At 40.0% G+C, this 15,456-nt stretch overlaps 1 protein-coding gene across 1 annotated transcript; it reads left to right on the forward strand.

Moving 5' to 3' along the window:
* The first annotated feature begins 1,750 nt into the window (after window positions 1-1,750).
* Window positions 1,751-14,557, forward strand: cyp27a3 (cytochrome P450 family 27 subfamily A member 3). Its single transcript, XM_086266371.1, has 9 exons — window positions 1,751-2,154; window positions 2,643-2,833; window positions 5,771-5,970; window positions 8,479-8,676; window positions 9,193-9,356; window positions 10,534-10,700; window positions 10,917-10,998; window positions 11,139-11,345; window positions 12,134-14,557. Exons 1-9 carry the CDS (start codon window positions 1,894-1,896, stop codon window positions 12,290-12,292), a joined length of 1,629 nt encoding a protein of 542 aa, XP_086122497.1. The 5' UTR covers window positions 1,751-1,893; the 3' UTR covers window positions 12,293-14,557.
* The last annotated feature ends 899 nt before the right edge of the window (window positions 14,558-15,456 follow it).

Raw genomic sequence — 15,456 nt, forward strand, 5'->3', positions numbered from 1 at the left:
TGTTGAAATCTGATGGTGACATCACTCTTGCACCCTTTTTTAATGTGGAAACAACGTCAGATTCTGATATTGAATCACTGTTGAATTCTGATGTTGATTTTCCATCGCTTTTGCACCCTTGGTTACTATTGAAACAACAATAAAGTCATGATTAAAAACCAGTACTTAAAAAAAAAAAAACGTTGCAAATTACCAGCAATGCTTAAGACAATTGTGTATGATTCACAAATATATACATATATGCATTTTGTTTAAATAGTGTTAAAATAAAATAGTGAAAAAGGGATAAATAAGCTTTGGTTTTTGTGTGTCTGTGTTTTTTTTTTGGGGGGGGGGGGGGTGGTATTCATTAGTTTGAACAAAACAGGTGGTTCTTCTAACTTTAAAATGTAAAGTTTAAAAATGTTTTGTCACACTTTTTATAATAATTGTAAAGCATTTAAGTCAAAATAACTATAAGTTGAAAAACACAGACTAGGCTTCTCTATACTTCCACTGATCACTGATGATGGAGGCGCTGGGTTAAACATTATGACTTTGTTACCAAGTAGAACTCAAACATCCCTAAACATTAAAAGTAGTGAATAAACTTGAATGGCATTTTTGAGGTTTACATACACTCAGCACACTGTGGGTAACAACAACATTCTCTAAACGTTTGCAAACTTTTCAAAAGTTTGAAAAACAGAAATCAATAATCTTCGCCTTTGCTAGGCAGTCTTGCTTCAATAAGTTATTTTGTAACTTTTTTGTTGATTTTTTTTAAACACATTTTTTAGCGCTGTGCTCATGTTTGGTTTTATACAGAAGGCTATATGCGCCCAAATAATGCGACAATAAAAACATATAGGCATGAGCCTGACTAACCAGTTATTATTATTAATAACTCCGAACTAATTATTGTTACGGTTATTATAATAATATTTATTATTATTATTATTATTATTATTATTATTATTATTATTATTATTAGGTTTTCCTGTTGCAATATTTTCAATTTGTGCCAAGTCAAATACTTTTAATTTATAAAGGCCATTTGAAAACGTGTAGAGTTGACTCACAGTGGTTCCAGAAGAGGCAGGTGACTCGGAAGTACGAAGAAAACGTAGTAATAATTAAAAACAGGAGGAAGAGGGCAATGTTGGGGCGGTTATCTGTCTTTCTTAGGTTCCTTAGGTAACACTGTAGCTAACAGACAACAACAACAACAACAACAACAACAAAAGCTGGTACGTCTGGGTGGGCAAAACTCTGCCGTCTGATCCGACCCACCCTCACCGGATCCACCAATCCCCGCAAGGCTGTACCTCCAGCCGCTGTCCTCCGGTAGTTTCAGGCTATAATGAAATTTTATTCAAACTGCATTCACGCCTACGAAACGGGCGTTTACGCAACAGTGTTTGACGGTAATTTCCCACAAATAAATATAGGAGTGTGTCTTATATAGCCACGGGTAAGGAAGAGTAAGGAAGCAGACGTGTTTCCACCCCCAACATCCTTTAAAGGAAAACGGAAAACCGGGGCTTTGGCTCAACTCCACATTAACCTTGTTTGTATAGGTTGTGAATTATGAATGTGTTTGACTAATTTATCTTCACCAGAGCTTTATATGTATATGAATAATATTTGTTCCTCTGCGTTTGCGCAGGTTACAAACAGCGTCCTGTAGGTTCACTTGCTGACGTTTATGATAATGTCAAAGTCCACAGTTGTTGGTAGGAGGCTGGTACACGGGCATTGGGTTTGCTGTTTCACAAACAAAGAGGCATTATTTCACCGCTCTCTCTCTCACACACACACACACATAGACATATACAGGCACAGGCACCGGGGCTGATTCACTTGTTTAGCCTCCTGTCACGGCACAAAGAAGGGACAGGTAAGACGCACTGCATGGTTAAAATGCTCGGGAGATCTCTGATGAACGTCGGACTGCGCGTGAAGTGTCAGCAGCTTAAAGGGATCCAGAGAGTGACAGCGGGACTAAACCCTGCCAACTATGGGGACACCCTCCGCCGCGAGGCAGCCTCCACCAGCACCGTCATGGGTGTCAACAAAATGAAAACTATGGATGATTTAGGCGGACCGAGTTTCATGACTACCTTGTATTGGCTTTTTATAAAGGGATATTTCCAAACGACGCAACAAATGCAAGTAAGTTGGAAAAGAAGGTGAAAACAGAGTTTTCCTTCTGGACTAAGGGTTCAGTCCGCGCCCTTGAACTACAGTGCACCATCCCCTGGAGCTGCTAGAGCGATCAGTGTATCCTGATGACCCCACTGTGGTATTTATTCACGCACAGTTTGGGGTTTAGAATTGAATCTTGGTTTAATAAGCGCTTAATAACAACGATTAAAATCATCTTTAACAAATCCTGTAATACAAATAAATGAATAAAAAGAAATCTATATTAGTTTTCCTTTGAGAGACAGTCACAGTCTTAGGAGAGTTTTCCACAGTAGAGGATAAGTAAGAGATATTTTTTTTATAATGAGGATACTCTAAGCAAAGATAAGTATGCACTGATATGTCATGATATTTTCTAATTCCAACAGGAAACTGTTGGTCTCCTTAAACATCATTTACCTCCTGATAACTCTGAACATGCAACTAACCTATTAACTCCCATTATTTGCTCAAAGATCGAGCACAGCAAGATATACGGCCCCCTGTGGAAGTCCAAATACGGCCCTTTGGTCGTGGTGAATGTGGCCAGTGCCGACCTGATAGAACAGGTGCTGAGGCAGGAGGGTAAACACCCAATCCGGACAGACATGCCCCACTGGAGGAACTACAGAGAGCTCAGGAACCAGGCCCATGGACCCCTGACTGAGTGAGTGAAACCATCACAGATCCACCACATCTGTGTCCTGAATCCACACTGCACTGTAACTCTGAGCAGGCTGACAGCATGTTGTTTGTTTTGTTTCCGCTGATGAAATCTGTCTGATTAAGCTGCAATAACATGTGATGTAGCAACTGCAGATCATTTCTTTTCTACAAACAAACAAATACGATACATTGATTTTTTTGTTGTGTCAGTTGCTATGCGAAAAAACTTTGTCCAGTGCCAAACTTTGCTAGGTGTTCAGGTTCTTTAAGATGGGAGCAAATACGTGGACTTTGAATGCAATGTTATGAACAAAAAAGAAAAAAAATCCATAATATAATCCAGTCAATATAAAATATGTAGGTATATATATATATATATATATATATAGATATATATATAGATGTAGATAGATAGATATAGGTGTATATAGGAGTGCAATGCCTTTAAAAGTATGGATTGACAACTTTTGATATGTGACCTAAGACAGAGGTTACTGTTACTGTTCTTCCTCTTCATAGAGGTTGTGGTTGTTGATTACGCACCTCTCTCCTCTTGATTTTGCCTTGAAACAGTTCTAACAAATTGGAAACTATAATTTAACATAATTTAATCTCACCTCATTTCAGTTCATACCTTCTGCATGAAATTACTTTGTGGTTAGTATTTGTGATGCATACTTGTTGCTGACAGGGAACATTGGCAGCGTGCAGGGATTCAGTCCAGGGCCCTGTGCTTCGTACGTCGCTTACTACATCCAAGATCAAATGAAACATCCAAGACCAAATCATCGCGCTAACTCTGAGCTCGCTATTCCGGTTCCCCGAACACACCTGTTGTTGACGATTAGTATAGCTGGATGAAGTAATGTGAGATCACTGGGTGGCCCAACAGGGGCTACGCATCGATAGTAGAAACATTGATCGGCAACCCTTTGATTGGTCGGCGAAAATGTCGAAGGAGCGCGCTCGGTATTTTTCGGCAGCAGAGCAAGAACTCTTGAGTGAGGGATTTCAGGAGTTTCAGAGTTTAATTAAAACGCAAGAGAACACTGCAAAGGCTGCAAAAGCAAGGAGAGAGGGCTGGCAGAAAGTTGCTGACAAATTAAACTCGTAAGTAATTTAATAATAACAATAATAATGGAGTGGGTTTATATAGCGCTTTTCAAGGCACCCAAAGCGCTTTACAATGCCACTATTCAGTCACTCTCACATTCACACACTGGTGGAGGCAGCTACGGTTGTAGCCACAGCTGCCCTGGGGCAGACTGACAGAAGCCAGGCTGCCATATCGCGCCATCGGCCCCTCTGGCCAACACCAGTAGGCGGTAGGGTAGATTTATCATATCACACCATATTATCCAATATTATATTACATTATATTATATTATAATATGTTATATTATATCCCCTTTCACATTAGAGCCACAACAGGACCCACTAGAACATGGGAACAGGTAAAAGTGAAATATAAGAATATTCTACAGAATGGTAATATTTATCACTTATATTGCTTGTCGTCTCTTGGAAAGAGACCCTGGAATACTCTGTTTGTTTGTTCATAACAGCAACCAAGAAAAGGGCAGAGCAAAAAAAAAGACAGGTGGTGGTCCTGCACCCCCTCGTCAACAAGTTGGTTAAGTGAATAATACCCTCACGGGAAAATCGATATCTCTCTATGAGCACACTGTCGCGCTGAGCTAAAGGATCCTGTCTGTCCCGCAATATACGCTGAATTCTGAGGACTCTCCTTATCAATCTTGCACCTTCCGCAATGGGTGGCTCGCGTATACGGACAGGACATGGCTGCGACAGCCTTCCCAAATCCACCTTCGCTTTTATAGCCGTGGTCTCTCATCTTGATTACACGAAGTAATTTACAATTACTACTCTGAAATATGAATTACATCTGTAATAATCACATACATGTAATAGAATGTTAATAGTACATTTCCCTTTTTTAGGGAATGACCTGTGTGAAATCAATAAATGGATCAGGTGCTGCATTATCTTTAGTTACATTGATGTTATTTATTTATGGTGAAACAGTGGTGGAATATCGCTGTTGCTTTCGTATAAATGAAGCGGACATACCTGCGTGGCCGCGATCTAATCCTGTTTACATAAAGTAAACCTGCTCCCGAGCAGGTTTACGCTTACGGCTCTGTTGCTATGACAGCAAGTCCCGGATGAGCTTCGGGGAACCGAACGATCCAGGATCACGCGAAATCGTCAACAATCTAATCCGGCTAACCTACTTAGCGAGGTACGAAGAACGGGCCCCAGGCCCCAGGCCTGCAGCTCAGGTTTTGTTTTTGTTTTTTTGTTTTTTTAGTGTTAGAGACTGAGACCAATATAGACTTCGTCAGTTTCATATAAAATCTAAAGTATTAAAAGGAAGGGCCTGTGGACCACAATGTTCTTGCAGAATAACAGACACTTTCTCAGCTCCTCATTTATTCTTGTCCGACTTGTTTTAGCAGCACTTATCAGTGTTGAAAGTTAAGACCCTGGAGCAGTACTAACAGGCTTTCAGACACTATTAGACAACCCGGAACTACTCAGGGTACACTCGTTCATGTGCATTTGGATATGTTTAAAGATCTCAAACACCCACTCGTGTTTCCAGAGATTTGCCCATCTGCTATGGATATTTCATTTTGAACAGTTTGAAGCACTTTGGAAACAATAACACTTGTTATTAGTATTAATTCCTTGTTGACTTTGGTCTTTGGATGGGATTTGTTGATAAAGAAGGGAAATATGTAGACTCTTACTAGCCTTGCCTGTAAAGTGAGTCCATTTAAATGTAAGCAAGAATAAGCCAAATACAAATCTATACTTATAGATTGATATTATCATAAAATTATTTTTCAAAGAAGTAATTTTCAATGACTTGCTCTCTGGAGCCTGATTCCCTTGTTTTTATATTGGTTTTTAGGATGGGGGCCAAATGGCAGCGGATTCGCAGCATCTTGAATCCACGAATGCTGAAACCCAAGCACGTCTCCTCCTATGCCAACACCATCAATGAGGTGGTGACAGATTTTATCTGCAGAGTGAACTGGCTGAGGGAGACCAGTGGACAGGGAGTCGTGGTCAATGACCTGACTGCAGAGCTCTACAAATTTGCTTTTGAAGGTTAGCAGAAAACAAAACAAATAAATGAAATGTTGTTAATTAATCAGCTTTAGAAACTCATGCAGTCCATCTCATTTAGATGCTTGGAAACAAGAAGAAAACAGAGGAATATGCTGTGTAATTGTTCTTGTCCTTGATTTTTTCAAACCTGCAGACCTCATTTTCTGTGTGTCATTCAGTAAGCCGACAGCTGCTTTTTCTTTTGGCCTTGACCGCTGATTAGACACGATAATGTGGTCATATAATGCGACACGGTCACTTTGACTGCGATTGTTTTTAAGTGTTACAGTCCGGTCTCAATCATAAATCTAAAATCCGACAGCAGCACCGTCCAAATGAAATCCATCTTCCAAGATGACACGTTCCTGCTTAGAATGTTGGTGGTGTTAAATTGATCTTATGCTAGCAGATCTTTACACTAAGGTACACTGGCTGCTGGCTGTAGCCTCATAAACAGAATGTGATTTCTTCCATTTCACAGCACATTACATTTAAAGGTGCGCTGTAGCATCTCAGTGACAAAAGCGAAGGGTGGTTTCCCTCAGATGTCTCGTCTGTGACCTCAGTAAACAATGAGGTCACAGGTCGTTGGCTCCGTGTCAGGTCTAGTGAAGTGGAAAAATTCAACCGGAGTCCAAGAATAAACACAGGGAAATACTAGAGATGCATCACAAGCTCTAAACAAAATGACTTAAGGATAACATACATAAGGAACAAAGACAACCTGAGGGAATAAATACAACAGAGGTGAAAACACAATCAGCAAACTAAGAATCAAGTGGCAGGTCCAAGAAATGAGCGCTCACACTCAGTTTTACTGAATACAGCCGAGTTTAATTATGCTTGCCATCAGAGTCAGAAAGGAGGCTAAAGCAGGGTTTGCTTTGCTGAGTGACTGACGAGTGGCTAATGGTCAATGGGCCTCATTCACAAATATTAGCGTGGAAACATTTTTAATTGGTGCAAAAAATGAGTTTTGCATGCAAATTTACTGTAGCATTTATAAAATACGAGTATCGGTCTATTTTGTTCTCACCACCGTGCATATGCTAGTAAATCAGAATCATTCGGGACCAGCTCACAATATCCATACACGGAGATGATTTATCTGAATTTCAGCAGTGGGATAACATCTCCACACCCCTTCTGGTTGTCTGTCTATACATGACCACCCCCGGCACTACAAGTTGTTTGTACCTGTTTTCGTGCCCCACCCTCCCTCCCTTTTAAATCCATTCACCATTCATTAGTACGTGGGGATCTGCCCGGCCCAGGAGCCTCGGCCAGTCCCCTCTGAGACCTTCCCCACACTGCAGCCTCAATTCATACTCAAGCCATCTGCCATTATCTGCTAGAAATGCAGTCAAACCTAAAATGAGGATGTGGTCCAAGCTAGTGAATTGCATTTTATCAGTGCCTCCAGTAATCTATATAAAGAAACACATTTGCTGCCAGGTGAAGTAGAAAACGTGGTGACTGAGATGAGGTGGAAGCCAGATAAGGTGCAGCTTTCTAAAGTGTTTCCACAGGAGTGACCATCTTTCAGTCATTTCAGCTGAGACAAGAAAAATGTGGAATCAAAGTTGATATGAAAAGATTGGCAAACAACAAGAAAGGAAGGAAGAAAACAGGTGGAGGACAAGGATCATGTGACCTGTCAGCCCCAGATGAGAGAACAATAAAAGCCAGATTATCCAGCATTCATGGGATAGTGCCAAAAACCTATTCTATGAGTGACATTCAGCAATGACGGAAGTCATTTGTAATGAAAGATAAGAACATTTAAGATACAATAAGATGAGATAAGGGACAGTGGAATATGTTTAAATGGAAAAAGGTTAAATATATAAATGTTTTCTTTATATTTATTTATTTTTATTGCATTTCTGAGCGTTTACCATATTGTGAAAACTGTAAATAATGACCAAAATTTGATAGCAGAATAATATTAATAATTAGTAGCAGCAGCAGCAGCAGTAGTAGCAGTAGTAGTGTTAATTGTAAATACTTGTGTTTATATTCCTAAGTAAGCCAGGCTGTCGTTTGTTTGTATGCATGGTCAGAGGGACTGTACAGAAAAATTCAGGTATGAAATATGAACAAATCTGTGTGCGAAACATTTATACACACAATTAATGTGCAGACATGCGAGTATGCATCAGGAAATGAGGCTCAAATAAGTTCATCAGTCTATCAGGTTTATCATGTTTTTTCTTTTAACTAAATAAAAAGCTGGTGAAAAGTATGTGTAAGAAAACAAATAGAAAAACCACAAACAAAACAAATTTTTTTCCAAGGAAAGCAAATAATGAATGACAAGATGCCGAGATCAGCAGCTCCAAAGGTCACAGAACAGGGATCAGCGAGAGCGACCCTGGACACATTTCAGTGGTCTGTGCTGTTTGCAGGAAGGTTTTTCTATTGTATGCATGTGCTGTCAAATTGATGTTGTTTTGTCAAGTTGCACTGAGCTCTTTTGACAAACTATCGTTTTGTTTTTAAACGCAGGAATATGCTCAGTGCTTTTTGAAACCCGTATGGGCTGCATGAGTGAGGTGATCCCCGAGAAAACCCAAAAGTTCATTGTCTCCGTGGGGGAAATGTTCCATCTCTCCCAAGTCGTCATCCTCTTCCCACAGTTCCTCTGGCCCTACCTGCAGTCCTGGAAAAGGTTTGTCGCAGCCTGGGATCATCTCTTCAAAGTTGGTGAGCAACATTAATTTTTAACGAGTAAATAAAAGTGTGGTGTGTTGGTAAATTCACTGCTGAATATTTATCCGCTTTCTGCCATTATGTGATTTCTAAAACCACTTTGAAACATGTTTTCTGTTTTAGTGCAAAAAAACCAAACACCTTTCAGGCTTTTCGTTAAATATTCACGATTTAAAATTGAAAAGACTTTTCTAGTTGTCAGAAATCTGTAGGATTTAATTCATGGAAACATTACCTACTCCCGATTCCATACTGGTTGTGGATCACCAAGGTTAGTTCAGTTCAGGGTTCATGGACATTTTCAAGTAGCACTATCAGCTAATTTCAAGGTCAGCACACACAACACACACAAAGAGACAAAGTCCACCCTACATGTGGCTTTTCACACAATCAGTGTGCTAACAAGATCCCTAACTGTGTCTCTCTTTCCCCATCTAGTGGGCAAACATGTCTTCTCACAGTCTTTTTCTTTTAATTTCACATGAGATAAGATGATGTTGTCTCTCGTAGCTGAAGAACTGGTGAATAAGAAAATTGAGGAGATCCAGGAGAATGTCCACCTGGACAAAGACGTGGAGGGAGCGTATCTCACACACCTCCTGCTCAGTGAACAGATGAACAGCACAGAGATCCTGGGCAGCATCACTGAACTCCTCCTGGCAGGAGTAGACACAGTGAGTACTAACTACACCGCTCCGTCATTCCCAATTCCCAAAATAAATTTGTTTGCATTAAAGTGTCTCCCATTATTCGTTTAGGCTTCCAGGTTTCCATCTTCCCAGAGCCACTTAATAAGAAACAAAAAAAAATGTTAGTTTTCCTTTATATAAAAACAACCCACTGCCACTCACCCTAGATAGAGACGCAGTTATTGGGAAACAGTTTTACTTCTTCTATTCTACTTCTAATTTCTGTTTCTACTATTGCTGACAGTGGAGCTGCTAACATGTTGGTTAATTTAAGTTTCTTTTTCTCTCTTTTCAGTTCCACCTTTTTTCTTTTTGCTTTTGTTTGTTCCTCTTTATTAAACACTTCTTTCACATTAACTCTGTTCTACAAGGTGCACGAGTGCACAGGGAAGGTAGGGGAGGGGCCAGCGATGTGACCAGAATTGATTGGGCATTGTATTGTCAGTAATGAAAATGAACAAATAGGCTGCTGTGCACAATGCACGGTGCACAGCAGCCCTTCAAGCCAGCCTGTATAGTTATATTGACAAAGAAAAAGAAAACTATACTGACCTAATTGTGGCGGCCCATCAGGCAGATTACCAGTCCAACTTTGGAGTATAGCTCTCAGCTACAAGTTAAGAGATAATTTTTGAACATATTAAAAGTCTTCTTAAAGTCAAAGAATGCATATAAAAACAAGAAGTTGAAGTTGACTTAGAAAACCAGTTGTGCTTTTCCACACGGAGGCTGATTTTCTCTAAATAGACTCTACTATATAGAATGATGCCTTAATTCAGCATACAGTTTATAGACTACTCACTGGGCTGATTCCTCTGTAACTACTGGTTTTGCCACACACTGTGCAATGCTGTCATGTCAATCTGTCTTGTCTACGGATTTACTCAAAGCAGCATTTCATCCACTTAAATATGAAATAGCTTTGTCCTGGATTGGAAATCTTCAGTAATATAAATGAGGTGTTCTTGTCTCAGATGCTGCAGATGAGTAATCGTCATGTAAAAACATGAAAGGTATGCCATTCCTTAATCAATGCAGTGAAGTTTTCTGGAAGATATTTCTCAACCCAAAGATCAACCTCCCTGAAAGGCAAACACAAATGGAACATGTCGAAACATTACATAAAACAGAACATTACACTCTGTGTTTCTCTGATTTGCAGACCTCCAACACTATCTCCTGGTCTCTGTACCATTTGGCGAGGGAGCCCGAGATCCAAGAACAGCTGTACCAGGAAGTGATAAGCGTTTGCCCTGGGGACAAGGTGCCAAACAGTGATGACATAGCTCAGATGCCGTACCTGAAGGCCATCATCAGAGAGACACTGCGGTAGGAGGGGAATCTTTTTATTAATAAGATAATAACCAAGGTGAAATGAAACACTTATCTGCTCCTAAACATGGAAGTTAAAGAAATAAAACCACTTAAAAGAATACTTCACCATTTATAGACTTACATGTTTGTAAGGGGTGAGATAGCAAAGAGTTGCATTTACTGAACAAATGGAAACTGTGTTGATGCCTTTCTGCGTTTTGTGGTCGCCAGCCTGTATCCAGTTGTGCCAGGAAACGCCCGCGTCACTGTTGAAAATGAGATTGTGGTGGGGAATCATCTCTTCCCAAAAAAGGTAAGATGCACGTTAAGCACACCTGGCCTCTTACTAGTAAATAAATGCAGTCTTGTCTATACAGCGCCATCTGAAATCAGTTGGGGTTGTTGGGGTTCAGTCATAGCACAATAGCAAACGTCATGGGTTTCCTCTCTTAGACGCTGTTCCACCTGTGCCACTACGCCGTGTCCTATGATGAGAATATTTTCCCCAACCCTCACACCTTCCTGCCGGAGCGCTGGCTCCGAGGAGGGGAGGATAAGTCCAAGCAGCACCCGTTCGGGTCAGTACCATTTGGTTTTGGGATCCGGGCATGTCTAGGTCGGCGGGTGGCTGAACTTGAGATGTATCTCCTCCTCTCCAGGGTAAGAACATCTGTTCCTAATGCTAATGATGCTCCGTGCTTGCTTATAAAGAAGCAACTTTTGCCAACACAGCAGTGTACTTTGGCTTTGAGTTGAGCATGCAAAGCTACTGTGTCAAGTCTTGCCCAGGCAGCAGAGTGGATAGTGATAAAAGCTACTAGATTATACATCTAATCCAAAAACAGTTTGCATGTTTTGACAAACTGTAACTTGCACTTTAAGTTCTTAAAATATAACTTTAAGTGCAAAATTGGAAAAGGTAATGGATAAGGTTTGGAAGGAGTGCTGTGAATTAATACTTTGCTTTATGTGAGTTGCTGAACAAGTTATTATAAAAACTCAACAGTAGCTTGATGCTTACAACTTTAAAGACTTAGAAGCTAAGGTCAGGTTATTATTCCACTGCATATTATGTTAAAGGATCCATACAACTTTATAACTCTAAGACTGCAAGACTGAAATATGCAAACAAACAGGGTCAAAACATTGTGCCGTTGCTTTTTTAAATTTCCTGGAAATCGGTTGTTCTTCAGCTTCATTCAGGGAGCAGTATTAACCTAAAGTAACTTCTCGGCCCATTCAAAGCTGTTTACTCTTTTGTCGGCCTGGGCATGCACATGAATACAAACCACTCATCAGGCTCTTTGACCTGAGTCATCCAAAATACACAGTAGTCAATTGGCAAGCAGCTGGTAATCAGTGAGTTTAAAATTTCTGCTCACATAAATAAATGTCAATTCCATGTTTTTCTTTTTAAAGAGTACTCTTTCTTTTTTGTGTGTTTGAAGTTGATAAAGCACTATGAGGTGAAGCCTGATCCTGCTGGAAAACCAGTGAAGCCAATCACCAGAACTCTGCTTTGCCCTGCTACACCAATCAACCTACAGTTTCTGGGCAGACAAGTTAAGCAGGCGGAGCCAAGAGCAAAGTTAGCGGGTTCTCCGTGAGCTGTTTTTCTATTCAAAGTCTTCATTTCACTAACCACTTGTTTATGTGGAGTTTTATTTCATGATAACTGGATTTATGTTGTACAGTATATAATGGAGACACACATACATCTTCCTCCACTGCTTACCAATTTAACAAGATAAACTGGATCACATTCAAACATACCTGCCTGGCCACCCTCTACATTGACATCTTCACCCTTCTGCACTCCTTCATGACTGAAGAATTGTAAAATATTACTATTAGTATTACTATAGTTAGATAAATATCTACTATATTATAAAAAAAAACGATATACTATTGGCTGAAAATGACAAGCAGTGGAGGAATTTTTCAAACCATTTCATTGGGAAAAGGAAGCAATAAAACACTATGGGAACACCTTATTAAAGAAAAAACTGTATTAGTGGAAAATTGTGCATAAAGTATAAAAACTGTGATAATTATTCTGAAGAAAATTATTTCTCATCAACGTTAAATTGATTAAAATTACGTTTAAGGGTGACCTAATTTTAAATGCTTTATATTGTGTTTAATGTCCAGCTCCATTCACAAAATATCTTAATTATGAGTTTGTAGTAGCTGTCCAGTGAGGAAGCTGTTCATGACCACAGAAACAAAAGTCTACGTCTTTATTTTGCACATTTAGCATTCAGCAAAAGCAGAATTAAAAGGATTGAGCAACGTGTGACATGGTTAACTGTCAATATCTACAGGGTGATTTCAAATATGAATGAAAAAAGAATGTGGAGTGTTGGCAAAACAGCTGGTTAAACATTTAGACATTCTCATAGATGCTAATCTGAAAGTGCTGGCTGACCCTGCACCTGGTCAACTTGCCTGTTTTTATTAGACTGGACATGTTCAGAGAAATCGTCACAGCTTTCCTTGTTAATGTACTAAAGAAGTTATTAAAAGCTTTTTCATGCTCTTCTTTACATCACATATGTTAACCAAGGGTGTTTAGCAAGAGGGAACTTCTCTGTTATGATGCTAAATCTCTGAAGCTGGTTTGCTTGGTAATGCAGACCATAACTGATCTCAGAGCAGTAAAAGCTGAGCTAGCGGCAGCTTGCCTGTCACGCTAGTCTGCCATCGGTTTACTGGCAGACCAGTGGTTTGTCCACAATGCACATGTGCAAACCACAAGAAAAAAGGTTTCTGGCCTCTCAGCTTGCCCAGCTTTAGTCATTGGTAACAGGAGATGGACACACCCTCAGGGACTGACAAAGCTGTGGTCTCCTAGGAGACTGAAATAAGCACATCTTTCAGTGACAATGTTACCAGTGGTCACAAGATGGCAGTAACGTAAAGCCACACATCAAGTGAAAGAGAAGGAGCTTTATAGCAGTGCTGTCTGAGGTGAAAGGAGACAAATCACTTTACTTTGGTGTGTTTTACTTTTTGTGTATGTTCAGACTTGACAACACACTCACAAATACACACACACACAAGCAGTATGTAATCTTGCTTTAATTAAGGAACATGTCTGTCAATGCAAGTGAAGGACTTTGAATGCACATGCAGTACTTGTGTGTGGATGTGGAGGTTTGGTGTGAGTTCATTTATGTAGAAATTGGGGACCTATATCAGCTCACACACCAGTTGATTTGGGACTACTGTCCCCAGTTAGATTTGAGGCACATAAAATATTTGTATTTAGGGTGGGGTTTTTCTGTGTTGCATTGTGTATGTGTGTGTGGTAGTTCTGAATGTTAATGTGCATGGTTATCTGTCTCTCTGTGTTAGCCAGAGTTGCATAAACGGAAGGAAATTAATAGGTGGATATCCCATCAATGATCATGTCTGAAAATAGATCTATACTGCACAGGTTTTTAAAGGCATTTTAACATAAAGTAAACTTTCTTCAGGAAATCTATCATTTTAAGTTTAAATTTTGGTTTTATTGCTGATTGTTGGAAAGTTTTAATGTTTACTATTAGTAGTATATACTGTCGTAGACCAATGCTGCCCTCTTGTGGTCTGTTTTGTCCTTGAAAACATTTTTCATTCACGCCTTACTCATTTTCTTTCTTTGCAGAGACAATAGATTTTTTTTAAGCTTCTTTAATGTGTCACTGTCCAGACATAGCTTTTATAGTCACAATAAAATGATCAGGTGGCCAGTGAGTGTTCTGGTGACTTGTTTGAACAGCCATGTGATTGTTATTACCACTTCTATTAGCTGTTCGAAAAATGTTAATCCTACACTTACAAGTCATGACCCTCAAAGTGATTAATAAATCCCTACATGTCAAAAGGTTGTGATTGTTTGGATTCTTTTATAATCTGTTTAATGCTGTATGTTCAACTAGAAAAAAGTCTCTTTTCCCCAGAGAGCTTTGTGGGCCATAACACCTGTAAGGTGCTCAGATCCTGTGGGCTGCAAGCCCAAGAAGAAGAAAAAGAAGAAGACAAATCCTTTTATTGTTAATATGTGCGTAACGAAATTTTGTTCGGTAGCTATTGGCACAGAAGAGAACTCCCTTTTACATACATAAATATACTGTTCATACATATGCAGATACACTATAAGACAAGTGAAACCACACTATCCATGTGTGCAGGTGTGCAGAAATAATATGTGCAAAAAGTCACAGAATTGGATTGCACAGCTCTGGGGAATGAAGCTGTCTCTCAGGCTGGTGGTACGTTTTCATGTTCCTATACAACTTTCCTGAAGGAAGCACGTCTGGCCCTGTTTTTGGGATCTGTCTAGCGTACACCGAGTCCAGATGTGGAAGTGGATTTCCCACAATCCCTTGTGGTGTTTTCATCACCCAGGCCAAGGGTCATACTAAGACAGATGATACTTTCTTTTGTGGCTCTGTAGAAGTTCATGAGCAGCTGAGAAGAGAGTTTGTTCCGTTTTAGCTTCCTGAGGAAGAAGAGCCTTTGCTGGGCACATCACACCCAGAAACTTGATGTTGTCCACACGCTCTACTGCCTCTCCGTGTATGAGGAGAGGACCGTGTTTTGTCTTGCCGGACCGCCTGCAATCCACAATGACCTCCTTGGTGTTGCTGCTGTTAAGCACAAGGTTGTTGTCTAAGCACCACTGTGTCAGTTATTGGACACTCCTCCACTTTGGTCTGAATTGTGCAAAGGACATTGTTTGCACAAATCAGAAATCTTTTGGTTCGTTCAGATTCAGCTTTGGAAA

The sequence above is a fragment of the Aulonocara sp. 'chitande type north' Nkhata Bay genome, linkage group LG16, assembly GCF_057382095.1.
Source record: "Aulonocara sp. 'chitande type north' Nkhata Bay isolate Kocher_YH1m ecotype deep benthic linkage group LG16, A_spYH_male_GT1.1, whole genome shotgun sequence".
Classification (NCBI taxonomy): domain Eukaryota; kingdom Metazoa; phylum Chordata; class Actinopteri; order Cichliformes; family Cichlidae; genus Aulonocara; species Aulonocara sp. 'chitande type north' Nkhata Bay.